Consider the following 27,412-nt stretch of genomic DNA (forward strand, 5'->3'; position numbering starts at 1 on the left):
CGCCCTGCGCGGAAATGTCATTCCCGCCCCCGCCGCGCGGAGCCCCGCCCCTGCCGGGGCGCATGCGCGGTGGCGGGAGGCGGGCGGGGCGCGCGCGCGGCGTCTCTGCAGTGCGCGGGGGGGCGCGGGGCGAGGGGGGGCGGCGCCGCCATCTTGGGCGCGGGGCGGCGAGCGGCGGCGGCGGCAGGTGAGGCGCTCCGCTCCCGCCCGGCTGCGCGGTTCCCGACCCTCCTCCGGGCGGCTTCCTGCGTTTGGGCTCGCTCTGCGGCCGCGCCCGGGCTGTGGCCGAGCTGCTGCGGGTGACGGCTCCCTGGGCGCAGGTTGGGGGTTGGGGTCTGCAGGCCCAGGGGCGGGGAGGCGGCCGCAGGGTGAGGCGTCCCCCGGCTGCCCTTGGGAGGGACGCGAGAGTGCCCCGGAGCCGGGAGGGAGGGAGAGAAGCGGGGCCGCCCGGGAGGGCTTTTCCTCTGCGGGGGTGCTGGGCGACCCCATCATTCGCTCGCCCTTTGCTTGTGCTCAGGGGGTTTATTAACAGCTGTTAATTAGCTCTCTGGCTGGAATACCTGTGTGGCAGCCCTGCGGTGCCGCACCGGGGGAGGGTGGGGACAGGGTCGGGCTGTGTGTGGCACAGGAAGGCCGGCACCGATGCGTCGGGTCAGCCTGAGCAAAGGTTTTTTTCAGTCGGATCGGGCTGGAACTTCACCGAAAATTATTTGTCTGTACTGCTGATCCAAACGTGAATTAGCTGGGTCATGGCTTGCACTCTGCTTCCTCCCCGGAAAACCTGCTGAGGCAGAACGCAGCGCTGCTGATGCCCAGCTGCTTATTCTGAGGCTTAAAGCAGGCTCCTATCCAGCGGCTCTTCTGGATGCATTTCCACATCCATTCTTCCCAGGACTAGATTTTTGGATTCAGTAAAACTGCAGGAAGCACAGCCCGTGTTTATCAGCCAGTGCAGTTGACTTCTCTCCCCACTGGGAAATGACTTGCTTTTGATCTAGTGTTCTCTCCATGAGCTGTGTGAGTGCACGATCTGTTTTCTGCTTGCTTTAGTATGACAAAGCTGCTATCAAGTTTTAGCCTCAGGCTGCCAAAATCTGAGCCTGGAACTTGCCCAGATAGGTGAGTCTGGACAGCTTCTGTGGCTCGGAAGTCTCGGTATTGCAGGTTTCTAACTGTACATGGGCTCATGGTGGTGTTTGCTTGGACAGCATTTACTTGAATGCTGTCAGAGCTGTAGCTACTGGTTCGTCCCATAGTAAAAGCTCTGTGTGTCCCTGTGAGTTTTGCTTGGAGGGACAATCTCAAATCTCTAGAGATGCTGCCAAACTGCCTACTTCCATATTTTTCCTGTCAGAAGGGAGGCATCACTCGTCTTCTGTAGGAAATGCCATGTTACTGACATCTAGTGACAAACCTAGTGTTCTTTGGGCTGCAGAGTGGCCATGTTCCCGGGAGAGCATTGGGGTGTCTTTGAAGGGTGTCATGGCTGGCTGCTTCCTCCTCCCAAAAGAACCCAGTCCTGGCTTTTGGAGAATTGGCTCTTGAGGTTGTGAAGGGTTACATCTGGAGTTCTTTGAAAAACAGGGGACTGGACATGCATTCTTGTTTGATATGATCTCTTTTTTTTTTTTTTTTTTTTTGGTGGAACAGTAACAGTCACCAAATAAAATAGGCTTTATAAAGAAACTTCCTGTAACCCTAGTTAAACTTATCTTGCCTCATCCCTGCATCAAAAATGGTAAAGTCAGGATTGTCTTTTGCAGATCAACGTCTTGCACTGGTTTTCTAAGCTTATTCTACTGAAGACCATTGGAGTATTTAAAGGCTGTTCCTGGGGCCAGCTGGAGGATGGCCTGTGGTGCCAAAATAGAATTGGTTTGTGAGGCAGAGTCTGCTTCTCTCCTTTAGTGAGTGACCTACTGAGTCAAAAGTTACTGGCAAGTCCTGTATTATTTCGATCTTGGCAGGAGGTCTGTAGCTCAGCTGAAAGCTTGCAGGCAGAGGCACAGAATGTGAAATGCAGTTATCTGCTCTCCAGTGAGAGCAGTGAGAGAAAAGCTGACACATCAGGGCACCTAGGCCATTAGTGGTCTGCAGAATACAAGCTCTTACTCAAACTCCACTCTGTGCCTTGAACCTCTTCTGTTAGAAGATGCGTAGGAAGCAAATCACTGTTCAGGTTTCTAGCTCAAGAGTGGAAAGCAAGTAGTTCAAACTGACTTTGTAAATGCTTTGGTGGAATGGGTAGAAGTAGAAAAAGGCATTGCGGCTGTTCACATCAGGTTGGGCTCAAAATATTGCTGAGAGGCGTGTTAAATGCTGTACCTGTGATGTTTTAGTAGAGTGAGGGACCTTCTTGTGTTGCCCTGTGTCAGTATTTATCTCTTGTTACTCTTCACACTGGCTGCGTGCAGCATGGCACGCAGAAGTGGGCTGTAGGAGGAGAGCCTGGGAAGAGAACGTGCTTCTCTTCCTGCCCACTGGTTATGAGGATTTATGGGATTGTGTTTAAAATAGGAACAGTTTCTCTGAAACTGATGGGTTTATCTCAGGAGCTCTTTAGCTCAGGGTATGCCCCTTAAGTAAATTATGCAGCCTGTCTTCCCCAGGATGAAGTGATTGCAGCTACTCTTGTTTAAAACCCAGTGCAGCCCATGGCCTCCTGGAAAGTGGCTAATGCAGCCAGCTGAGCAAAGCTTAGGTGCTCAGATTAGCTGCTGGGGTAATGGCATTGTTGTGAGCCTTAAGTCTTGGGTTGATAATGGCTAGTGCTAGCTCAATGGATGGGTTTTCTCAACAACTTCAGTTTGCCAGAGCAGCCTGGCTAATCCCCGTCCTGCTTCAACTGCTGTCACTTGTCCAAGATCATACTGATTTCTGGAATGCAGAAATGGCCGCAGTTGGTGATTTGCCTTCAATACCTCTCCTGATTTCTTCCTGGATGAAAACTCAGCAGCTAATGTACCTTGAACTGCTTAGTTAGATAAGCTCATTAATGCACAGAAGTCTTACTTACTGTTAAGTCAGAACCCAAACTGTCTTTTAATAGACTACTAAAGGGGTTGGTTGCTTTACACCAGCTTATTAACTGACTTGTGATTGCTGTTTCCTGGATGCGCTCTGTAGATTACAGAAATCAGCATTCCTGTTTGCATTCAGGCTAAGTGATGTCTGTGCTCTAGGAAACTTTCAGCCCCTTAATGGGAGTGACAAAGTCCAAGGAGCTGGCTCTTGGGCTCACTACTGATCAACTTGTGTTTGTTTGTACCCTGTACTGGATGGTGCAGGATGAAGCTCATGGCCTGTCTCACAGTGGGGTTGTGGCCAAAAGGGCTCTGCAGGTTAGCAGTCCTGACATCTGCTCATCCAGCCAGGCAGTCCTGACATCTGCTCATCCAGCCTTAGTCAGTGGCTGGTTGAAGGCTTTATTTTCCCCACCTGTAGTGCCAGACTCTTTCCTGAACAGGTATCTCTATGGTAAGAGTATCACCCACACAGCTGGCTTGGGAAAATACAGCTGATCTCAAAGTTTCCTCCTAAAATGAGTGGACAGATGTGCTCACTGGTGATGCTACTGGTGCACATCAAATCCAGGCCCGCCTGGGGCAATAATGTGAGACTGTAGTTATGTTGTTACAGGCAGCCTAAGAACTGCTGCAGTCACATTGCTCCAGAGCAGTTATTCTTGAGCTGCTGTGTCACCACTGCACCTCTGAAGAGAGGACACAGAGGGTTTGCTGAGTAGATGCCATGGGAGCAAACAGGCCTGGCTCAAGAGTTCCTCTACTTTGGCCTACACTAGAGACGTAGAGAAGCTGGCATAGAAGGATGCAGATAACTGTATTTGTTGTTTCCTTAGGCAGAAATACCAGTATACACCAAAAATTTATGGTGACTCTGGTACAATTAGGCTGTAGGCACATTACATTAATAGTGACACATTTCTTTCAGACAGTTCCTAATTCTTTTGGAGCTAGAACAAGTATTTCTTGCCTTGCATGTGAAACTGGCATTACTGCAGCCATGTTCCTTTTACCACTGAAGAAAACTGACTAAAAATTCACTGGTTTTCATCCCAACAAATTGGAGCAGACCAGCTTGTTTGTTTGTTTTTACTTGTGCAAATACAGCTACAAAAGGCTGAGGACTGTTTCAAGGTTTATGGTGTAGGTTGAAGCTACCACTGCCTGCTGGTGCAGGGAATGGGTAATGGTCTGTGTGGTGTCATGTGAAAGACCTCAGGTTATGGGACAAAGGTATTGGAGAAAATCACCCATTTGAGTATCTGTGTATCTGGGATTTAGGCTACAATTCAGCTTAGTCTTTCATAGGCTAATGAACAAATGACCGATACTGCAGTTGTGTCTTATTGCTGGTGTGATGCTTTGGCTTCTCAGTTAGAGAGACCATGGAAGGATGCACTGAACAGAAACGGCAGTGCTGGTACCATGTGCTGGGGTGGTTCTGAAAGAGTGCAGATAAACAGCTGCAGAGGGAATGAACTGTGCTGGTTAGTTGATTCCCTGCGTATGCCTTGTTTACTCCAAGAAAGCTCCCTGCTGCATATTGTTCATTTTTCTGCAGCTATTATAAGTCAGAATTGATGAAGAGGAAATGGAAGAGGAAGGCTGGGCTCTTACATGCTGCAGGAGGGAGCTGCTGTATCTCCACTTGATAAGTGCAGGTTTAGTGCCTCCTCTCACTAGGTAGCGCCCAGCCCAGCCCAGCCACTTGTTGCATCCCACAATGTGTGAAACTGACAGTCCAGCAACAGCATTCTGCTGCCTGAGCTTGTGCTCCTGACTTCACCCATGCATTCCAAGTGGGTGGCGCACTGAAAGGATGAAGTCTGACTTTTGGAGAGCTACCTGGTTTTAGATCAGACCTAATAAACAGAGCATTTTCCCTCTATGATAGAATCAGTGGACAAAAGCAGTTTTTCAGATCCTGTGCTTTGTTGTGTCTTTATCTTTCTCTGGACTCTCTTGGTTATGGTCTGCAGCTTAGCTGCTGCAGGCTGACTTTGGGGGCTTCCAGCATCTCCTGGTTGGTTGAGAGAGGGGTGCTTATTGCACATCCCCTGCCCAGCAGGAGCACTGAGACATGATTTGAGGCAAGTATGAGTGATTCTCAGGAAAGTGCATGTTACCGTGTCAGTCATTGTAGGCCCAGCTAATCCTGCTGCTTTTCTCTTATGTAACTACTGAAATGCATTAAAATCTTTATCCCAGCCTTTGTTTTTATACATGTACTTTTTTTTTCAATTGGTGTCTTAATGCTGTAACTTTGCCACGAATGCTCTAAAGGTGTAATTTAATGCTCTCATCTTCACTTGAGTAAAAAGGCATTTTGAAAAGTCATTTCCATGTAATCTTAACTCCTGGTGTGTTTATAAGCATGCATGTAAGTGTGTGGTCTGTCTATGATGTTCTTCATGCTTCTTTTCTGTGTATGGGTTGAAATGGAAGTATATAGGAATGTGAGCACCTGGCAGGAGGGTAGGAAGCCCACTGGCCTTAATTATTTGTGGGAGCTGCATTCAGATGTTACATCTACCCTAGGAGCTGCTTGAAGAATGCAGAGTGTATTGGGAGGGGGCTGTTGTTCCTAAATTAAGGTGATTAGTCACCAACTGGTGTGAATTCAGCATACATGTGGATTATCCCTGTACCTTAACTGGAATAAATCCATCCACACTGTAAGTAGGAAACAGGGCTGTAGCTACCAGCGTGGAGCGGGTTGCCATATGTTCAAGCTAGTGAAACAGAAGGAGTGAAGCTGCAAAGCTCTGAAAATGCAGCTGATGGATCATTAACCCAAAGGTTTCAGCTAGAGTTAACTTGGTTTCCAGGCACTTCTTGGTAAACAGTTGAAGAAATGGTGGGCTTTGCTCTTAGGCTGTGTCAGACAGTGAGATATTAGGCTGGGGAAACTCAGAAGCAGTGTAGAGCAAGCTCCCTAGGAAAGGAGCAGAATGAGTCATTGAAAGCTGATTGAGCAATGCTTTCTGAGTCATGTTGCTAATGCACAGGGAGCAGATGAACCCATCTCCTGTGCTGGAATTTTTGTTCTGAGGCCTTCTGATTCCAGCAGCCATGAGTCACACTGAATGTCAGTCTCAAATTAATTTTAACCCTGTTCCCTGCAGTTCTTAACCACTGCAAGTACTAGGATCTTTAACTTCCACAGCTGATCTGTAAAGAAAACTATTATTTTTTTTTAAATACGTAAAGATTGTGCAGTGTCTGAACTGTACCACTAAAATCCTCATTCTAGTTAGAATGTAACCTTGAAATGCTTGAAAGGAGTATCTGTGAAACTTGAGAGACAAAGGAGGATCAAAACAAAGCAGGCTTATTTTCACTGCAGCCACTTCAAGGAGAGGCATTGTCATCTTGAAGAGCCATTCTTCTTGCCGAGCTTTAAGCAACTTTCTTTTGCATTCTGCCCTTTGTATAGCTTTCTGCTCTGTTCATAGATCTCTGGGCTACTTACTCCACCTCTTCAGTTTCCAGCTGCGTGGACATGCTTCCATTAGCTGATGGAAGTAATTCTGTGTGGAGAGGGAGTGTAGTCACTCTGATCTTGTGTCTTGGGGGGAGGTAATGCAAGTTGTGAACAAAAGACTGGGATGTTGTCCATGTTTCCTGAACTCCCATCATGGGCAAGCTTGGTGAAGGCTGACAGAGAGCAGCCGAAACTTGCTGGAGGTTGTGTTGATGCTGTTGTGCTGTCCATGCTTGTGGTGCCTGGAACTCTTCAAGATGCTGAACTGCAGAAGTTGAGCAGACCAAGGGAGATGTGATTATAATTGTGTTAAATACCCTGTGTAGCTGAGGCCTCCTTGTTCTCTGATGCCGTTAGAGGGGAGTGCAGCCAGAGGTTTGTACTGCTTGTGTCTTTCAGCTGCTGCAAAGACCTGATTGGTACCTGGTACAGTTGGGTAGACATGTAAAACTCTTTCCTTATAGTCTCCGTTTTTAGCCCATGTGACTTTGTTGGTACCTGGAAACACTTTACCAATTGTCTGACACAAATCATTAGATAAATTGTACTTACATGTGAGTTCAGGTTTAATTTTTAGAGCTGTAGAATTGTTCTTTCAGACTTGAGGTGAATCCTAACTCATATGGAGGCATTCTGCTGCTACACGGGAAATAATGCTCATGCATGTCTCAGGATGGTTGGCTGCCCTTTTAAAACAAACTGTCAGAATGGTCCTGATCCTGTGGCCAGATCCACAGTAGTAGGGGAAAAGTACAAGCTCAGGTGTTAACCAGGGCCTCTCGTAGCACAGAGCAGCCCCTTTCTGACTTTGAGCAAGTTCATTTTTGAGTTGTTTTGCCAGTGTAGTACAGCAAGCACACATCAGCTGGCTGGAGGCAGATCTCTGCATGCTTCTACTTTGTACCATACAAGAACTTGCAATAAAAGCACTCCTGGTCAGTAGCTGTGGCAGTGGTGTGTGTAGATATGAGGGTATTCGGAGTAGTAAGGGCAGAGTAGATCAAAGTAGACCAAAGAGGTGCAGATGGGACTACAGAATGGCACCCTAAATCCAAGATACCCAGTTGTACAACGGTGCATATAGGAGCTGTGTGGATGAAGTAGCAAAGGCAATTCTGGCTTCCCCTGTAGCTCTGAATATGAACCAATGCAGCTCTTAAATGTGGCAGTGTGGGTGGAACCAGGAGCTAACTTTACATGGGTTGTCTGAAGCTTGAACTCATCTCCGGGGATGTTTTGTATAAGGAAGAAGCCTAGCATTTCATTGCATTGATGAAGAATTTTTGAAGACTAAAAGCCTTTGAATCATAATCTATCTACTGCATCAAACATGCTTTTACTAACATGTAAGATGAGGAAGCAGTTGACTCTGCCGCCTGGTACTGTGATAGAATTAAAAATGCTGATTTGTTTACCTGTAACTTCAGCAAAGCTGTTACAGAATATGTTCTGAACTAACATGAGAAAGCATGGCATCATGATTCAGACAACATTTAAAGTTTGTAGATCTTCCTAAGAGAAGGCTTTTAATTTCCAATGCAAAGTTTCATCAGCAATCTTCTACATGTTTTATAGTAATGCAGTAAATACTCAAATCAAGGCTTTTTCAAAATTGATTGGCTTGTTATGCTGGCAAAGGGCTTTGTCTTGTTTATGCTGCATGTCTGATCCTGTTGCTTATCAAAGCAGACATTTCCTTTATACTAAAAATAGTGAAACAAATAACTTAAGCAGCATTAAAACCCAGAGGGAGATTATTTTTTTTTTTTTTTAAGACTAGGATGTGCTTTCTAGGATTCTTCTGGAAAGGGTTTGTAGGATTCTTATGATCCAGCTTTGACCAGTTGCATAAGCTTCCAGGAAGCTGCTCTATACAATGCAAGTCTTAAAAAGAATGCAAGAACTCTTCATCTTTGATTGCAATAGTCTGTATCTGAATGTGGAAGCCAGCACTGTAGAATTCTGAAAACACATGCTTGTTTCTTATCTGGAGTGAAAAAAATAGTAAATAGGAAAGAATTTTCTGGAGTGGGCAACAAGTTGCTTTCACTGTCACAATGTTTCTCATTTTTTTCGTTGTTTGACCTGTGTGAATGACCTTGCGAATGTTTCCACATCTGCCTGTCTTGTTGGGCAGCAGTGTTCAATTCTCCATGTTTTGGATTTCAGCCCTGCACATTACCTCCCTGTGGCCTTTTCATGCCTGTTGGGGCTGTGTGTGCTTTGTGGATGTAGTTGTGAGTCTGTGGTACAGCCATTTCCTTAAGTCTGAGAAATTGGGGTTGTTTGGTTGACCAAACCATTGTCTTCTGCTGTGGGGATGCTGACATTGCTGCCCCTACGGTTTGTAGCCTTGGTCACGAGACAGTGAGCAGCCACCAAAGCTTTTCCTACTCTAACAACACGGGAATCTTGGAGCTGCCCATGTCTTAATAGGTTTGGTTACAGAGACTTAGAAGTAAATGAAATACTTGTATCCCGAAGCTATAAAGTGTTAAAGTGTTACGGTTGGAAATGGAAGAAAAACATATTTGGAAAGTTGTTCTGTGCTAATTGGAGTCTCAGACATGAAAATATGTTGGTGACAGTGCACAAGAAGCCACGGAAAAGTGGCAGAAGGCAGCCCATTAGTAGCCAGCCCCATTCAGCAGAATGGGGGAATAAAAGCCAGAAAGCTCACTACTGAGCTTTGGGAAAACTGCTTGTTTCTTTCTATTTTGCCTTAACTGACTTTTGGGTTATTTTTTTTTTCTATTAATAAGCAGAAGCACCCATCTGGAAGCTGAAGACCTGTAGCAGAGAAGTATGAGTAGTGTTATTCTTTGAGGACTCACTAGATTGTAGCTAAAAATGTTGGTGTAAAGGCTTAGGAAATGTAAAGTTTCTTTTTTGTCTTGCTGAAATTAAAAGTAGTGGCTGCCCTGTAAACCCTGGTTTAGCACAGAACTCACACCTGCAGTACTTCCTTCAGATGGGCAGCTAGTGTAGTTTATTGGGTGTAACTTCCAGAGGATACATTACTTTTGATAATCCAGAAGCCCTTTATTCCTTCTGATGTGTGCATTGTTTTTGTGTTCTCCTTTTTTCCTGACCTTTGAAGTGGTCCAAGGCTGGGTCACTTCAGCTTTGTCATTGCAGCATTCCTGAGCAGACACATATCTGTTCACTGTCAGCATCTGTCTCTGGGTTGGCCTCTCCCTATCCTTTTCACCCAGCCCATACTAGTGGGTGTAGGCTAACCCACCCAAGGAGCAGTGTGGAGATGGTTGTTATCTAATGCTCTGCAGGGCCCAAACTAAGCAGTTCCTGTGCATCACCCCAAGGCCTGCCCTGTCAGGGTTGCAGTTCTCTTCTTGGGACTAAGCCAACCAAGCAGTTGCTGCTTGTGGTTATTATGACTTGGACCTAAGCGAATAGGAGTGCGTAAGACTCCAGGAATTGGATCTGGTGAAGTAGCTGTATATTTTGAAAAGACTTCTCTATCAATCCTGCTTTGAAGAAAGAGAAAATTAGCAGTTTAGGAGGGTAACTTCTAAGGGTCCGTCTCCCTGTTCAAATGGGTCGTGATCGTGACCACTGCAATGGTATCTTGTAGCCAAATGACTCTCAGTTTGAATTCTAAAGTGTGACTTGATGAGGCTGCTAGGGATTATCAAAGGCTCTTACTCTGATGTGTAAAAACTATGTAGAAGTGGGAATAAACAGAGACGTACTTGCTGCTAGGAACCCCCTATCATGTGGTGATAGGCTTGGTGACATGTCAGACATTTGTGTGAACTGCATGTAAAAAGACTTAGGAATTGTGTCTGATTTGTATCTCAGTCTTTAGGGAGATAGACACTTCATAGTAGAAGTAAGGGGTCTTTGATTTTCTTGCAGTTCCAGGCCTGTGTTTTTTCTCACATTCAAGAGGTATGTTTTGGATACTTGTCCTTGAGGCTTAATCTGTCCGTGCTGATTTTTGGAATGAGAAGTAAGGCAGCTTCTATTTCAGCGCCAACTTTAAGCTTTAGTCCTGGCTACAAATTGTTTCTGTACAGCCTACTTAAATATGCTCTTTTTTGCTTCAGGTATTAAGCAACATGGGAAGTGAAGACTAAAGTTCCATCATGATCGGAGGCTTGTTCATCTATAATCACAAAGGAGAGGTTTTAATCTCTCGTGTCTACCGGGATGACATCGGGTAAGTGCTTCTGTTGCATCCCCGGTTTTTGCATTTTTGTCTCATTTTGGTGCAGTAAACAACCCAGAGCTGCTTTGTTCTGCATTAGCTGTGCATGCATGTGAGACTGCAACTCAACTTGCTGCTCTAGGCTTAGCTTAGAATAAAGAAGTTTAAGCCCTGGTCACCTACAGTGAAGGATAGTCTGCAGCCAAACCTGGGACTTTATTTTGGATGGTGGGGATCTGGCCATTATTCCAAATGCTTTAGCAGCATGGACTGCCACTGTGGGAGCCTACCTCACTGTAATTGCTAAAACTTTACAGGAGCAGTCATGTGAGAACTGTCTGCCACACACTGTAGCCAGGGTTCTGAATTAGTTTCAGGCGCTGATGTTTAACATCAAGTACAGGCGTGCAGGAGACTGTGGTCTTGGAAAGTGTTATCTGCAAGCAGTCTCATGGCTGTACTGCTACAGCTGGCTTTCTGTCCCCCAGCTTTGTATGGCAGCCTAGTGTGAAAAGCTTACATTCATTGAGTAACTAAAGTTGTGGGAAGCCTTGAAAAACTTGAGTAGATTGTAGGTGTCTTGTTGCACTTCCCTGAAGTGTTAGGATGCTCACTTAGGCTGGATCTGTGCAACCCTTAGGCTGCTAGTTTCCAGAAGGCATCTTACTAAAAATACGGTGTCTGGTAGGCAGTGGATAGTGCTCTAGGGAACTGTAAGTGATGGTGCTGCTTGGGCTGAAAACCTTAAATTCAAGGGGTTTGTGCACAACAGTACTCTTTCTAGTGGGTTTTCATTCATGTCAGGCATTAGGGGGAAGTTGGTAATTAAGTTGGCATAGTTAAGACAGAGCTAACAGAGGCAGAGCTGTGGTAGGTGCTAATTCAAAGTTCAGTGAGAGAGAGCCTTCAGGCCAATTTAGGAAAAAGTAGTTTGTACCAGGTCTCCACAATGACTAGTGGTAGAATGTGCTGCGAAGTAACTTGTTGCCATAAATTACAAAAAACTGTGAAGCCAGTCTGCCTTCAGACTGTTCTGGTCTGAAGAGTATGTCCCTTCTGGTTATGGATTGTCTAGTGGAGGTTAAAAGTTGAGGTAGAGCTAGTAACTAGTCAAGGCTTGTACTGTTTCATCGAGGGAGTAGTCAACACAGTGTCTGTAATGAGGCTTCACCTAATGAGCTTTTAAGTCTCTTGGCTTGTTCTAGGTCAGCTAAGGTGAAGTAGCTGTTCTAAGGTTGACTGAGTTATTCCAGGACTTCCATACATAGCTGAGCCAAGGAAGCATTGTGTTTCTCAAGCAGAAAGCCAGTGGTTGTGGTGCTTTGCCTCTTTTCTACTGTACAAACTCTTATCAGTCTTCAATACTTGTTAGCTGAAGCTCTTCAGAGCAGCTCATATGACAGGACTGCCTTTGTAAAGCTGGTATCACAGTGACTGAGCCAAGCCAGTCTGGATTATAGGAACTTTGGGGAATGTTTCAGGTGGGGGCTAGGGACACTTTCACTGTGGTTTCTGGCAAAAATATTTTGTTGTTTGCAAACTTGAAACACTTACAGGATTGTTCTCAAACTGATGTTTATTCAAGAAGGCCTTTTGATTTAAATAGCATTGTGGCTGTGGAGATGCAAACTGGGGAGCAAAGCAGGTATTTTTAATATGATCTTCTATTGCTTTTTATCTTGGCTCATTTCTCTTACAGAGTGAGTGCCTTATGTTCAGTACGTGATGAAGTACTTCCTGCTGGCTGGCCAGACAAAGCTAGAAAATGGGATTTCCTGCCTGATCCTATCTTTACTTTTTCATTTGGCAGAGTGCCAAAATACTCCAGTGTTTTCTCTAGTACTTGAGGAGTTGGTGTTCCTTTCAGTGAAATCATCCCTTCAGTTCTTGTGAAAGTGTCAGTCTTGTGACTTAGGTGGAGCTGGTGTTGGCTGTTAACCGAACTTGCTCCCAAGATGCTCTGTTTCTTCTCAAACAGGCCTTCAGTGCTGGTTTGGATTTTTTAAAAACATGTAGCCATGCAGAAAAAGTTGTTATAAAATGGCTATGTCTAATCTTGTGGTGTAATCAATAAAGAGAGAGACAGTCTTTCCATTTCCTAGTCTGAACGTTAGTGTTAATGGTAGGTCTGTTTAAAATTTTTGATATCTTAACCCTCAGTGGGAGGTAAGGAAAGGAATAGCTATGATAGCTTGTACTCAACTTTGTAGGAGTTCTGTCTCTAACCAAACAGCTGAGTGATAGACTTCTAGTGTACTACACAGTTCTTAGATCCTAAGCAGTAGCTCTGAAGTGCTGAGGGCTGAACCCACCCTGCTTGTTGGGAGGTAGTTGAATAGGAAAAGAGCATAACTGCTCCCTGTCTTCATGAGTGATTGACCCTTAGGACTCCTTAGTCTTGGCCATTGCCTTTGGCATTCTGAAGCCTCAGTTTCTGAGCTGGGAGATATTAAAGGTCATCTGTGGTTATGAGAACACCTCCCCTTGCACAGTTTAAAGGCCTTAAGAAACACATAGTTCAGATGTAAAACCGAAGTTAGGAGCAACGAGGTTATCCTTCTTATGACTTTGTTAAAGGCAGAAGTACCACAAAACTTGAACTTCCTTTGCTTGCAACTTAGAATGGCTTTGGTGCATGTAGCGCGTCTGTCCATACAGCAGCTAGCTGCATGTATAAGCAGCCTTATTAAAAAAAAACAAAAGGGCAAAGCACCATGCATATAATTCAGGATACCATGGAGGGTTCTGCTGTAATTTTCGAGTGCCTTGTTCTTCAGTGACTTAGTCGTTGGGGAACCTACCTGAATTTAAGAATGCAGCTCTGTAATAAAACTTCAGCTATTTGAAACTGAGCAGCTTACATGACAAACTGCATGCACTTTAAATGTAATAGGTGTTTGGTTTCTGAGCTTCTAATACATCACGTCAGCTTCGTGGCTCTTGATCCTTAAGGAAAAAGTGCAAGCTGGATAGAGCAGTGTCTGAATCTGCAGGATGTGCCCTATCTCTCCAGATGTGCTCCAGCTCTATCAAACTTGCTGTATTTCCTGTTGGCTGGACCAAACCAGAAAGCATCGACCCAAACACCTTCAAATGAGAAGTACTGTCACAGAAATTCCCACCCAGACTTGTAGCCCTGTCCTGAGGCAGACTGGGAAGAAGATACTTGATACTCTGCGGTCCCCAGGTGATGCCTCTGATTGAGGCTTTGGGGTTTTTTCCACACCAAGGCCTGCTACCTATATTAGCAGAGCAGATTGGGTGTCACTGTTGTGATACGGGTGCAGTTCACCTGGACTAAATGCCCAGTTATCCCTAAAGTTCAGCCAAACACAAATCTGTCCATGCTGACAGCCTGACCATGGCATGTCAGTGTTGTACCTTGTGAGGGCTTCATTGCTGCTGTAGCTTGTTACTGTCCATCCAGTACCACCTTGGCCTTTTGTGCCAAGGAGCAGGGGGAGGGGGTGCTGTTTGGTCTCTTCTTATCTCTTTGGATTCATTGTGCCTTGTGTGTGTGTTTCTAACCCTTTCTCTTGTTGCTGTCACTCCTCCTTTCTCCGCTGGCGCCATTTCTGTCCATCCCATCTCATTGGCTGCTGTAGCAATAGGTAAGAGACGCGTGGTAGGCCACGACTGGCACTGCACAGTGGGCACCTGCTGTGGTAGCAAAGCCTCCCTCAACCTGAGGCTTCTCCTCTAGTGTGCACCAGTCTGGTGACTGGTTCTGGTGCTACTTTTAGTGGGTTAGAACTTGATGCTGGGAGGGTAATGCTCCAGAACAAGCTGAACTTTCCTTGCAAGGCTTACTGGAGGGGAGGATTTGGGCTTTTAGATATTATTTTATAGTAGATTAAATTACTTTCTTATGGAAAAACTAAAGTAGAAATGAAATATTAATTTAATTCCACCTTGCAAACTTTCTGGAGCAATAAAACCTGAGAAGTATTCAGAAGCCAGAATTTTGCTTATGGGGGAGCGTGCTTACTGATGAAACTTCTACATATGTCCCCAGACCTTCAAGGAGCAAACACCTGCTGTGGTAGCATATGTTCCTTGGAATATCCTTTGTTTTCTAACTTGGAACTGTGTGTTGGATTGTTGACAACCCTCAGTGCCTACAAGCATTTGTATGCCTGTATCCTTGCTTGCAAGGATGATATTACTGTCTGCTCTTAAACGTGTTTCTGCATAATCAGTACCATGGCCTTGATGCTGCAGTCAAACCCCCTGTTCTACAGAGTGTCTGAGAGTATGAGTAATAAAGCACGACTAAATGAGTCTTGGCTTTGTGTGTAGACTGTTGCTTTAAGTTTTGGTCTTGTCATATAAAGCACTTGGACTTCCTTCCTGTATTCTCAGGATTGGTGGACTTAATTTGGGAAGTTTATTCTGACTTGTAGTTACAGGATAAGGAGACCATTGTGCAAGAGCTGGCATCCAGAATGTCACTTGGACTCCTTGTGTAACAAGGAGGGCTTTTTCCCCTGTTGCTAGTGTATAGACAGTTTGGATCAAAGAGGGCAGCACCTATGGGCAGCTTGCACAGCAGTTTTTCAGCACTGGGGCAGAACCCTTGACTGTAAATGGTCCTGGACCATGCAGTACTGCTGCCATGTTGCACTGTGGGGACTCTGAGTCTGGATGCAAGACACCTGTTCTGAAGCAGAGCAGTCTTGAGGTGACATGTAACTGGAAATCAAACGGTGATCCTAATCCTCCTGCTGCTTTGAGCCTGACATCCAAGGTGTGTGGGGTATGGAGGTGAGCTGGATCTGAGAACTAAAGCTCCCTTCTGGAGTGACCCTGGGCACTGACATCTTTTGGGTGGCCCGGGCAAATTTTGCTGTTTTTTCCTTGGTTGTACGTCTGGGGGCAACTGCCATTAACACATACCTTGGGAGATTACAGCTTGCTTTGGGGCAAGAGTGTGAAGGCCTGGGCATGCAGAATAGGCAATAATTAGGTGTTTGGTCAAAACTGGACTCTCTGAGCCATACGTAGCTAATGTGTTTGTTTCCAGCTATGACAATCAATTGGGAGCGCTGGCAAAATTAATTGAAGGGAAGGTTTCTTTGCCATTCTACTCCAGATGGAGGTTTGCTTCTCCTTCTGATTACAGTTACACTGTAGTCCAAAGCTCTCCCCAGTAGCTCTCTCTCTCCTTGAACTTGTGCAGAATTTACTGTCTAACTCTGCTCAGAGCCTTCACTTGCCATCTTAGAGACACCCCCGGGCACCCTCCCTAGGTGAGCTTGGTGTGTGTAGTTCAGTGTCTGACCGTGATGGCAGAAGCAGAGCTGTGCAGCCAGCTGGTGTCACATTCGCTGTGCTGACTTGTCTCTGGTGGTGCTTTCGTAGGCGCAATGCCGTGGACGCCTTCCGCGTCAATGTCATCCACGCACGGCAGCAGGTGCGCTCGCCCGTCACCAACATCGCCCGCACAAGCTTCTTCCATGTCAAGCGCTCCAACATCTGGCTGGCTGCTGTCACCAAGCAGAATGTCAATGCTGCCATGGTATTCGAGTTTCTTTACAAGATGTGTGACGTGATGACTGCCTACTTCGGGAAAATCAGCGAGGAGAACATAAAGAACAACTTCGTGCTGATCTATGAGCTGCTGGATGGTGAGATGTTTCCCTTATATACTGTGGCCTATTGCACTTGGTCATTCTGAAGTCTTTAGCTTAGTATGATGTAGTAATAATCCTTGAAGTATTTTTAACATGTGTGGCAGAGTTCAAAATTACTTGTTCAGCTTTCTAATGCCACCTGTACTGCAAATGTGAATGTCTAAATCCATAGCCTTGTGCACATTCCTTTCCCTGAAATGCTGGGAGCTGTGCACTTACACAACTGAGACAGCTGGTACTGGAGCTCAGCTTCTGAGGGGATCCTGTGTAGATGTCAGGCTTTCCTTACCCCAAGGTACATCAAGAGGAGTGTCAGCACCTCTAAGGCCAGCTGGTGCCCAGGTGGCTCTAGCAGTGTATGGAAGCAGCCACCCCAGGCTTAAGTTGATTACCCTTAGTAAGTTGCCTTTTGGGCTCAATTCTGAGCAGAAGGAAGACAATAAAACACAATGTGCTCTGTTCCAGCCCTACCTCCCCCACTGATACAGCTCCAGATTTCACCACAGATTAATAATAGTGTCCCTTCAGCTGCTTGTGAAAGCAGCCTTCTTGTAGAGGTTACCCTTGAGCTGCCCATTTCACATATCATGAGGATTTTGTGTTAGTTACATTTCAATTTGTTAGTGAGATCAAACCTGCCAGTGTGGTGTTGCTCAGTATCATGTTAGTGGTCTTCTTTCCCCTCTAAATCTCTTGTGGATTGTTCCCTTCCTCTTTGAGGGGAATAGATGTGTACTGTTCCCTGTGTGTAGTTAACATCTGTTTCCCTCCTACACTCATCCTGCAGTGCCACTACTCAGCTGTTGGTTTAGGTTTTGGTTTTATTACATCTTCATAAGAACAAAACTTAAAAAAAAAAAAAAGCTGCAAAGATAAAATTACTGTGGTGGTGTAAAAATTCTCTATTGTCCCTTGGATGTTTTTTGAAAAACTCCTCAGAGTGCCCTGTGCAGATGGCTAGGTTAGTTGATACTTAGTCCTGAGGTCTGGTTGTGCTTAAAAACTGGCAAATTCATCACTTACTCAGCTTTCCATCACCCCTCATCTCCGAAGTATTGCTCCAGGAGCTCAGTGTAGCAAGAATGATTCTTTTCCCTTGGTAAGGAATGCTGCAGCGACTTACCCAGAAATTCAGTGTGTAAGCAGTATCTGTGCACTATTGCCTCTCTCCTTATAGTGGTGGTTAGCCTAGTTGTTGTGTTTATACCTTGTAGCTCTGAACTAACCTTTTACCCTTCTGCAGAAATCCTGGACTTTGGCTATCCTCAGAACTCTGAAACAGGGGCCCTGAAGACTTTCATCACTCAGCAAGGCATCAAGAGTCAGGTAATCAGAGGAATTTGGGGTACAGCACTGTTCTGCTGGTTAATTTTTGCTAAACCTGTTCAAGAGAGTATGGTCTTAATTACCATCTAACCGTTTGACCCGTATGGAAGGAAGGTGCCTGAATAGGTTGAGAACACCCTGGCAGGGGTGTGTCTCAGTGGCACCTTGTTCTAGGTGTCCCTGCACTATGCTACCTCATGTTCCCTGGCACATGATAAGATGCAGGAGGAAGAGCCCAGAGCTAGGATAATGTCAGTCTCTTGCATGTAAATATGATTGCTGGCTTCAGGCTCTGCTCTGTGTCAGCTTCTGAGAGGATAAACAAATCTACCTACTGAACCAGAAGTTGCTTTTTTGCATATGAATCTCACTGAGCAAGTCTGTTCTCCAGCAGAGCTGTCAGGATTTCATGCCTGCCTTATAATGAAGTATTCTTCAGCCTGGTGAATCTTGCTGTGAAGTCAGGAAGCTCATGTTGCTCTGTTTCTGCCTGTAGCATCCTTGCAGGTCAGCGTCAGTACAGCCTGAGCTTTCTTAGGTTAGAGATGAGAATCTCTGCTGTGCTTTTAGCATAGTGTTAACCTTTGCAACAAAGTTTACATAGAGTTAGAAGATAAAAGATGTATTGGGAAAAAGATGGTTAGTTGGACTGGTTTGGGGAATGTGTTTAAACTCGTTCTAATCCTACTCCAAGAACAGCCCTCAAAACTAGGCTTCCTGTCTCATAAGCTCATGCTTAACCTCTGAATTCAAAGGAGACTCATAGTCTGTTTCTCATGTCCCCAAGGAATCTTGTCCACCTTGTCCATCTGACACAGCTGTGCAAGTCCATAATAAGGACTTAGCCTTAAAGTTAGTCCTCTCCCCTGCACAGCAATAAGTCAGGAAAAAAAAGCTGGGAGTTCATAGTGAGACAGTCTGTGGCAGAGTAAAGCTTCAGCCTCAGCTACAAACAGAAGCAAAGGGCTAAACAAGAGCCTGCGTGGTGACTGTTCTTGTTTAGGTTAACAGACGTCAGTCTCTGGAGGCTCTGTTTCAACTCAGTTCATCAGCACTGATTTCCTGAGAATTCCTTTTTAAACTTTTAATCTAGTAGCAAGACTAACTGCATTTCAAGAGGAAGCGAGAGAGAGAAGCTACCCCTGAGCAACATATTTCCCGCTAGGACAGCAGACTGTTTTGCAACGTGGCCAGATGTGAATGCATCCGGTCTCAGTCCCCATCACGAGTCCTAGTGTAAATCTCTGGCCTTCTGCAGTCTGACACTTTGGGCAGTCAGCACTGAAGATAGCTGAATCAGCTCCTGTTCCTAGGAAAACTCAAAACTAACCACCCCCCTCACTTCCTTCCCTTGCTCTTTTTTTTTTTTTCTCTTGTTGGTTTTAACAAACTTTTGTGCTTGTTTGTGTGCAAACCACTGTCACAGTGTCATGCTTAATTCAACAGCAGGTTTAGTCCTTTCCTTACAAAGAGGAGTATGGCTTTCAGCTTTACACAAGTAAGCAGTTCTGCTCAGTATTGGAATTTTGTCCAGCCCAGTTCAAAAATCAGAATTAATCTATTGCAGGCACAGGATAGCAAGGGCACGAGTTGAAACAGTACCTGTCACGTTTCCTTATCTGCTCTCTACTCTGGTACTTTTAGCCTTCAGCTCCTCATTGGCTTAGAGCCAGTTCACACAGGTACCCAGGACCAAAGTCTGGGTCTGAATCATCTGCTCTATCACCTGTGTTTCCTATCTTCACATAGTTCCTGGTGACGCTTCCCTTGGGCTTCTGTCCTGAGGAACTTAAGGAGCAAAATCCACTTATATACACTGGAATTTTCTTCCATTCCAAGTGATTTCTGGGCTTGTGAGTTGGTCAGCTCTTAGTTACAGTGTTTCCCCAAACCATACATATTCTTTAGTGCTAAAATGCTGGTGTTACTTTTTAAAGTGGGCAGATGGCTGCCACCAGCTGGAAGATCCCAGGGAACCTGCTGGTAGCTAGCTGTCTTTAGCCTAGTCAATGTGCTGGCAACTCAGCACAAAGTGGGTATTGCTGGGCCATTTTAGCTGATTTGTCCAGCTCTGAGAAGCACCCACTCCTGAGAAATTCCAGACCCAGGTGTCTTCAGTGGCTCCCTTAGGGAATACTCCTGCTGCTGGGTGGTCTCAACTTCAGCAGCTGCTTCCAGATCCATCCAGTCACTTTACAGAGTAAGTGTCAGGTCAGGGTACTGGTGCTGTTGCGGGAGATGAGAATGTCATCACATGATCAATGTCCCTTTGGAAGACAGAGCACTGGGTATTAAATCTACATATTCTGCTAAAGCCTGAACAAAGCATTGACCAAGACAGTGCTTTTTGTTGTGGGACAGACAAGAAAGGTACTTTGTATACTGTATTGAGCACTTACCTAGGCAGTTCTCAGGGGAGTATAAAACTCTGTCTCTTAGATGATGAGACAGTGCCTGTGCTTGCTCAGGAACTGACCCTGTCTGTGGCAGGAGCGTGTGTGAAGCTGAGATCATGTACTGCCACCCTGTGGGCCTACTCTGCTGTGGGAGAGCCCCCTTGTGTCTTGTGCAGTTGTTATGTGGAAGAGCAGAATTAACAAGGATACCACTTTATACAGGACCCAGAGTGCCTGTTATTTCCCGTAGTCTGGGCATCTGTGACATGGTGGACATCCAGGATTTGCATTAGGAACATCAGCATGAGTCTGTTCCGCAGAGAAACATTGGGAGTGGTATTTTGCCAGCCTCTCCCTCTGCTCCACGTTGCGTTTGGATTGTCAGTAATGGGCCAAGTCTGAAAATTCATTTCACTGCTCAGAGTGCTGGGTTTCCTGCAGGGAGCTAAAGGTCAAAACCCCTCATCTTGTTTGTGCTAATTAGCTCCCTAATTAACAAAGAGCTGACCTGCTTTTTTCCTGTCCTCAGGTAGCCTTAAGCCTAATCTGCCTCTTTCTCCCTTCCTCCCTTCTCTTGCTATTGACCTGCTTGCCTGTTAACCCTGTCTACACTGCACTTGCTACTATACACCTACTTCTTGACTTTCTGCGTGTGACTGGACCCCACCTCTAGCATCAGGTAGGAAAGCTCTCTGTACCTCTCAGCGCAGCCCTTGGTACTTTTCGAAGGCTTAGAGCCTGGGTGCTGTTAGATGCATTTTGGGTTTGTGTTGGTATGTAACTTTTATGACTGCAGTTATTAAGGAACAGGCCTTGGGGATTAGCTCTCCTGTGGCCCTGGGGTTTCATGTTGGATAAGGGTGTGAACTGCTACATCAATCCATGTTAAGCTTCTCTGCTTAATGTGGATTGATGTGACAGTCTGAGATAGTATTTGAGTGCCATTGGTGGAGCCCATGCCTCCCTGCACTAAGAGGTAGCCTAATGGACTTGCTAGCAAAATAGAACAACATTCCCTGCTGTTGCTATGGCCAGTTCTTGGTTAGGCACAGAATTTGATGTTCTGAGGAGGGAAGGACCAAATCATGTGAGGCGTTGCAGCACCCATATCTAAGTGGCAAAAACTTTTAGGTGTAGTAGATGGCAAGTGTTTGCTCTTACATTCAGAGCAAGGTTTCTTAGTCTTTGAATTTATTTAGAGGAATTTATTTATGTCTAAGATGTCATTTCTTCTCTTCAGACCAAGGAAGAGCAGTCCCAGATCACCAGCCAGGTGACTGGACAGATTGGATGGAGACGTGAAGGAATCAAATACCGTCGCAATGAACTCTTTCTTGATGTGCTGGAGAGTGTGAATCTCTTAATGTCCCCACAGGGTAAGTAGGTGGTGTTGAGCTGACATCCTTCTCCTGCTCAGGGTTTGTGAGTGGTGACTCTTTTAAGTATTCTGAACTGTGCTCTTCTCTAACCAGGTCAGGTTTTGAGTGCCCATGTCTCTGGCAGAGTGGTGATGAAGAGTTATCTGAGTGGAATGCCAGAATGCAAGTTTGGCATGAATGACAAGATTGTCATTGAAAAACAGGGCAAAGGGACTGCGGATGAAACGGGGAAAAGGTAAGAGGTTTGGACCTGGTGACCACTTGCCACCAGGGACTCTTGTGAAAGGCCTTTAGTAGCTTTTCTGATCTGACAGACTGAAAGCTGGGGTTTTTTCTTCCCTTCAGATGGTACTGCTATCTTTGGGTACATCAGTTGTCATGCAAGCTACCATCCTGAGGGCCTCAATACAGAGGGCTTCTCTGCAGCTCTTCAAGTATTAAGATTCAAACATAGTTTTAAGTGTAGAGTTCTTGCACCTGGAAACACTTCCCCAAGATGGATTTTTCTAGGATCTGTATCTCTAGCAGTTTTGCTCAGTGCAGAGACTCTTAATCATAAAAGCAGTAGCAGTGCTCCCAAGAAACAGTGAAAGAATCCCTCTGCCTGTTTTACCTGGACTGTTCCCAGAAAGTAGAACAAATACTGGGGAAGCCCCTCCTGCTAATTAGTGGTGATGAGTGGTTGTGTTAGTAGGAGGCACATCCTTTCTGAGAGCCCAGCTATGCTCCCTCCCAGCTGCACCTCAGTCAGTACCCACATTGAAGCTGAAAACAGCTCTTAACACCTTCTCCAGCTTTCCTGCTTGGGGTGAAGAGATAAAAGCAACGAGACTGCCACTTTCGTCTCACTAACCATTTGCAACTCATCTGTATTTCTCTTGGTTGTCTTTTTTTTTTTTTTTTTTTTTTTTTTGCTGACCCCCAGTGAATTGGGAAGGTAGATAATCTGCTTCAGCTTTGTGTGCACTCTGCTCTCCCTCTGTCTCTTGCTTTGTGTGACTTGTGCATGCAGCTTGGATCTCAGACACTTTCCATGATGGTTCCTGTAAATGGAGCTGAGCTGCTATTTGCCTTTTCTCTCAGAACCAAGCCAAGAGCTATCGCTTCACTGTCACCTTTAAGCCATTTTTCCTGTACCTGAATTGAGCTAGTAAAATGGATGAGCCTGAGATGGCTGATGGGCCCAGTGAGGATTTACTCTAGTGAAAATATCAACTGCACAGGCCTTGAAGAGTCAGTACGCTGTCCCAAAGCTCCTGTGCCAACTGCCTTTGCCAGTAAATATGCTAGTTTTTTGAGCTGCAGAAGTAAGATGAACAGGGATTCTCAGTAGGTAGTTCTGTGATTATCCAGTGGGCATCTCCAGCTTGGAGACATTATTCTCCAGAAGCATTTAGTTAGGTGACCAAAAGGTACAGCTGCTATCAGTTGCTTTTTGGGATCTAGCTTGTGGCAAGGCCAACCCTGAGTAATGCTGCCTGAGACCTGGGGCAGTCCTAGGCAGAGGGCTTTCTCAGCTGTTTTGCAGAGAAATAGAAATCAGTTGACTAAGATTGGTTGTCATCTGGGCAGCAGATTAGGAAAGACTAACTCCTCCTTTTGAAGCACAAACCAGACCACTGGTGGTTGTGTAACTAGACAGCCAGTCAGCCTCGGGTCAGTCTGCTTCCCCTTTGTGCAAGTAGTGGTGGATCTTAGGAGAGCTAAACCTGCTGTAGTTCTCACACTATCTTGGCATATTGGCATGGTTGTCCTGTTGCTTCCAGCAATTGAGGCAGCCTAGATACCATAGTGCTACACTGCTGTGCTTCTCTACACTGCTGCCTCTTCTGTTGCTCCTGCCTTCTGGCCCCTCTCAGTAGCTGAGGGATTTTGGCTGGCCTAGGACCTGTATTTTCAGGAATTAGTACCTGGCACAAGTTCAGCGCTGGCAGGAGAGGCTGGTGCACATACATGGACAGGTGGTAGCTCATCTGATTTTTAGGAGAGATAGACTTGTATGTCACAATATCATGGTTTTGGTGATTTGGTTCAGAATCAAACCACCTGCTGGCAGTGTGGAAATGAACAGCTGTGAAGAGATTTCTGAGCAGGAAGACTCTGAACCTGGCATTTCCTGGCTGTGTGGCAGTGGGATAGCTTTGTGGACAGGAAAGTGTTTTGTCTCCTCTGAACTGTGCTGTGGGAAGACTTGGGCTGGCAGAGTTGCCTTTGCAGTACTGAGTGCTGCTGGCAGGCAGACCCAAGCATTGTGTTGCTGGCTGTGACAGAAGAGTGCTCTTCTAAGCTCTCTCCTCTTTGGGGAGAGGAGGGAGAAAATTCTTTCAAACAAGCTTCCTGAAATATGATTTTTGTGGTGGTGAAACAAGGAAAGTCTGAGCCAAGAGGCTGCTGTCCCCTAAATCTCTCCCTGCCTCCCCATTTCCTGGACACCTGCGATGGCAACATGCTCTGTAGAGTAGTTTCTGCCTGGACAGATTTTGACTGCACCAAGACACCAGAGCTGTAGCTTGTGCTTCTCTAACTGTGTTTTGTGTTTTTAGCGGCAAACAGTCAATTGCCATTGATGACTGCACTTTCCACCAGTGTGTGAGGCTCAGCAAGTTTGATTCCGAGAGGAGCATCAGCTTCATTCCACCAGATGGAGAATTTGAGCTCATGAGGTACTGTGGGTGGAGGGTGAACAGGCTGGTGTTGGCATCTGCTTGCTGCTACAGTAGTGTTGCTGCTCCCAGGCAGACTTGCAGCCTTTGAGCACTTAAGAAATACACACTTACCACCCCCTTTTCAGAGTGGAATCTGTAGGGTGTCCCACAAATCCATCTGTTACAAATGTGGAAGCCCAGCTGTGTTTAGTTTTCTTTGCCCCAACCATAGTGTTGGATTGGGTTTTCTTGCTTTTGAGCTTCTTGTATCTGTTGTTTTTAGTGTTTAACACTGGTGTCCTTGAACACGGCTGTTGGCAGGAACCAGACACAAAACTTGAGACACAAGAAACCATTGCTGCCCTACAGCAGCACAGATCTTAACTGCTATTTCCTTCTGGCATGTTTCCCTTTCTGGCTGATGTTTCCAAGCTGTTTGGCATATTCAGAGGCTATCTCTTTAGGAGGGTGATACAGTTTGAGGCGTAAGGGAGTTAACTCCTCCTCAGGGTTCACTGTAGCTTCCATCCCTGCAGATACCGAACCACAAAGGACATTATCCTTCCCTTCCGTGTGATCCCACTGGTGCGGGAGGTGGGCCGGACCAAGCTGGAAGTGAAGGTGGTGATCAAATCAAATTTCAAACCTTCCTTGCTGGCCCAGAAGATAGAGGTAAGAGAAAAAAAAAAAACCAACTGTGGTATCTTGTGTCTGGAAGTCATGCCTCTAGGTTATGTCCGCTGCGGTAGAGTTCTCACAGATGAGTTTTCAAGCTTGAAGAGGGCTAAAAAAAGTGAACTGATTTATCTCTTAGATGTATGGTGCTGCTGTTTTGTGGGAAGGAGGTGCTGTAGAATAGGGAGGTGGAAGCTGTTTTCATTTGCACAGCTGCCTTGTCAGGGGCCTCATTCCATCCCTGCATCAATTGTTCACTTAATTCCTCAGCCACTGTGAAAATTTCATGTTCTTCTGTCTGCATGATCTGATGGTATGTCAGATACCACAGCAGGCTGTGAGCTGTGTAAGACAGGCTAGGGGTGGCTTTGCAGCTTAGCCCCCATCTGAGAAGGCTTACTGCTGCAAGGCTGGCCTGTTCAGAGCCTGCTGCAGTGCCTGGCATCCTTCCTGAGTTCATCTTCCCAACATAACCCGGGATTCCTGCAGCGTGGCCATCTCTGTCCTGTTCCTTACTGACTTTGTGTATTATGGAACTGTGAACGTGCACTTCAAAGCAAGAAACTGGAGAGCTAGCCTAGGATGCCTTGTGATAGCTGATGTTCTCTGGGCCCTGAGCTGGAAGAGAGAGGGCCCAAGGGTGCAGGACAGACTGTCTGGAACTGCCCAGAGTGCCCAGGCTGCAATCTCCTTACCAGACTGTGCCTTCCAGGTGCGGATCCCAACGCCCCTCAATACCAGTGGAGTGCAAGTCATCTGCATGAAAGGGAAGGCGAAGTACAAGGCCAGTGAGAATGCCATTGTCTGGAAGTAAGTGAGCTTGTTGGGGCTGGCCTGCAGGGGCGGGCCTCTGGGAGGCAGGGTCTGTTTAGTGTTCCTGTCCACCCTGAGATTGTGTAGTGATGGGGAGCATAAACTCTGGCACCTTCTCACTTCTGAGCTTTCTCCAATAGGATAAAACGGATGGCTGGAATGAAGGAATCCCAGATCAGTGCGGAGATTGAACTGCTGCCCACCAACGACAAGAAGAAGTGGGCTCGGCCTCCCATCTCCATGAACTTTGAGGTGAGTACCTGTCTGCCTTTCAGGATGCACCCAGCCTTGGAGAAGCTTTGTCAGTCCCTCTTGGGAGTTAGGCAGGTTTGAGCTGTGACCAGCTGACAGGTGAAGTCAGCCAGATGGTAAAGTAATGGAAGAAAATTGCCCTTAGAGCCACAAGAGTCTGGCGCTGTGCATGCAGGGGGCAGGGAAGGGAACAGTGGCTCTTGATGTCCGTTTCTAGATGCATTGCCCAGGGGTCCTCTGGCACTGGTGTACGGAGAGCATCTTACCCCCATTCCAATGCTCTCTGTTGCCTTTCCCTCTCTCAATAGGTCCCATTTGCACCCTCTGGGCTGAAGGTGCGCTACCTGAAAGTCTTTGAGCCAAAGCTGAACTACAGTGACCACGATGTGATAAAATGGGTGAGGTACATCGGCAGGAGTGGGATCTATGAGACCAGATGCTAGCCCCAGCAGGCTGGCAGGCTCCCTCTTCTCCAAGCCATGCTCTGCCTCTCCTCGGTCTTCAGCTACATTCAGAGATGTCTGCCTGGCCCCTCGACGCAGATTGAAAGACCCTGTGGCTCATCCCGGGAGTGGACTCGCCTGCCTGTGTTCAGTTACCATCCACGCTGCAGATGAAGTTCAGAACCAGTCGTGTGCAGGGGTGCAGTCAGCCTCCTGCTCCCCGTCCCAGGGTGGGCAAGGGCTAGTCTAACTCCCATCTTCTCGTGATTCGTTTCTAGGGAACGTCCACCATTAAACTCCTCTTCTGTTGGTGTCTCACTACTTGCATCATATCCTAGTATTTTTGAAGTTCTTGTGCATATGTACTCGTAGAATAGACCTAAACATAGACTGGACAAATCTGAGTTGAAGTTACCCTGGCTTCTGTACTAGCTATTGCTGTTGTGGTAGATGTTGCTGGCCAGTCTGAGATGTCTGGGGTGGTGAGTTTGTTGGGCCCCCACCACAGGAAGATGGTGGGCTCACCAGATCTCACCACCACCTTATTTCTTGCAAAGTTGTCAGTATAGAGTCCTGCTGTGGGAAGGTTTGTGACCAAAAAGGATGATGAGGGTTTAGGCTCTTGCTGGTGTGTATGTGGGTGGCACAGCATTTCAGGTCCTTGGAGCATTTACCCCTACCCACTGCTGGCTTGAGCCAGTCTGTCCTTTCCAAACAAATTGGAGACGTGGCCCCACTGTCCCAGGGGTGTGGGCCAGCTGAGCTCTGTCAGGATGTGAACAGGGTCTGTTCTTGGGGAATCTCAAATGCAGTTGGCAGTAAGAGCACCCTGACCCAGACTGCCCTCTCCACACCTCTACCAAATGCTTCTGGGCCATAGGAATGCTGCTGCAACCCACAATCCTGCTTCTGGTAGTGTGGTCTCCATTTTGTACACTTTGTGATTTGTCCAGCTCTGAATCTAATAAAGTATGTAGAATGGAGAAGGCTGCCTGCGCTGCTGTTTGGGACTGGTGCTGCAGGAGCCTGGGCTGTGCCCTGGGCCTGTGCCACAATGTCTGAGGGCTTGCTTGTGCTGCTTCCCCGGCCCTGGGCTGCTCGGGGGCTAGTAGGGGAAAAGGACAAGTGATGCTTTTGTTTACAGCTCAGCCAGTGCTGCAGCTCCCTGGAGA

General features: G+C 46.4%; 1 protein-coding gene across 10 annotated transcripts; it reads left to right on the forward strand.

Moving 5' to 3' along the window:
* Positions 1-89: 89 nt before the first annotated feature.
* On the forward strand, positions 90-27,226 carry AP2M1 (adaptor related protein complex 2 subunit mu 1). 10 transcript variants are annotated; one of them, XM_038145441.1, is made up of 14 exons: positions 90-187; positions 10,578-10,690; positions 14,284-14,289; positions 16,040-16,305; positions 17,555-17,637; positions 20,707-20,712; positions 21,274-21,409; positions 21,506-21,647; positions 22,338-22,349; positions 23,956-24,075; positions 24,594-24,729; positions 25,445-25,542; positions 25,686-25,797; positions 26,106-27,226. In XM_038145441.1, the coding sequence occupies exons 2-14, from the start codon at positions 10,617-10,619 to the stop codon at positions 26,238-26,240; spliced, it is 1,326 nt and encodes a 441-aa protein (XP_038001369.1). In that variant the 5' UTR covers positions 90-187; positions 10,578-10,616; the 3' UTR covers positions 26,241-27,226. The 10 variants fall into 10 exon arrangements, with proteins under 10 accessions (XP_038001369.1, XP_038001374.1, XP_038001372.1 ...); XM_038145442.1 differs by lacking the exon at positions 90-187 and adding an exon at positions 194-320; XM_038145446.1 differs by lacking the exon at positions 20,707-20,712.
* The last annotated feature ends 186 nt before the right edge of the window (positions 27,227-27,412 follow it).

The sequence above is a fragment of the Motacilla alba genome, chromosome 9, assembly GCF_015832195.1.
Source record: "Motacilla alba alba isolate MOTALB_02 chromosome 9, Motacilla_alba_V1.0_pri, whole genome shotgun sequence".
NCBI classification, from domain to species: domain Eukaryota; kingdom Metazoa; phylum Chordata; class Aves; order Passeriformes; family Motacillidae; genus Motacilla; species Motacilla alba.

Excerpts from the sequence above, each read along its gene's own strand:
- AP2M1 (XM_038145441.1), top strand. The coding sequence starts at position 10,617 with ATGATCGGAGGCTTGTTCATCTATAATCACAAAGGAGAGGTTTTAATC. Across the intron at positions 16,306-17,554 it reads GATCTATGAGCTGCTGGATG|AAATCCTGGACTTTGGCTAT; the intron begins GTGAGATGTTTC and ends ACCCTTCTGCAG. Across the intron at positions 24,730-25,444 it reads TGCTGGCCCAGAAGATAGAG|GTGCGGATCCCAACGCCCCT; the intron begins GTAAGAGAAAAA and ends TGTGCCTTCCAG.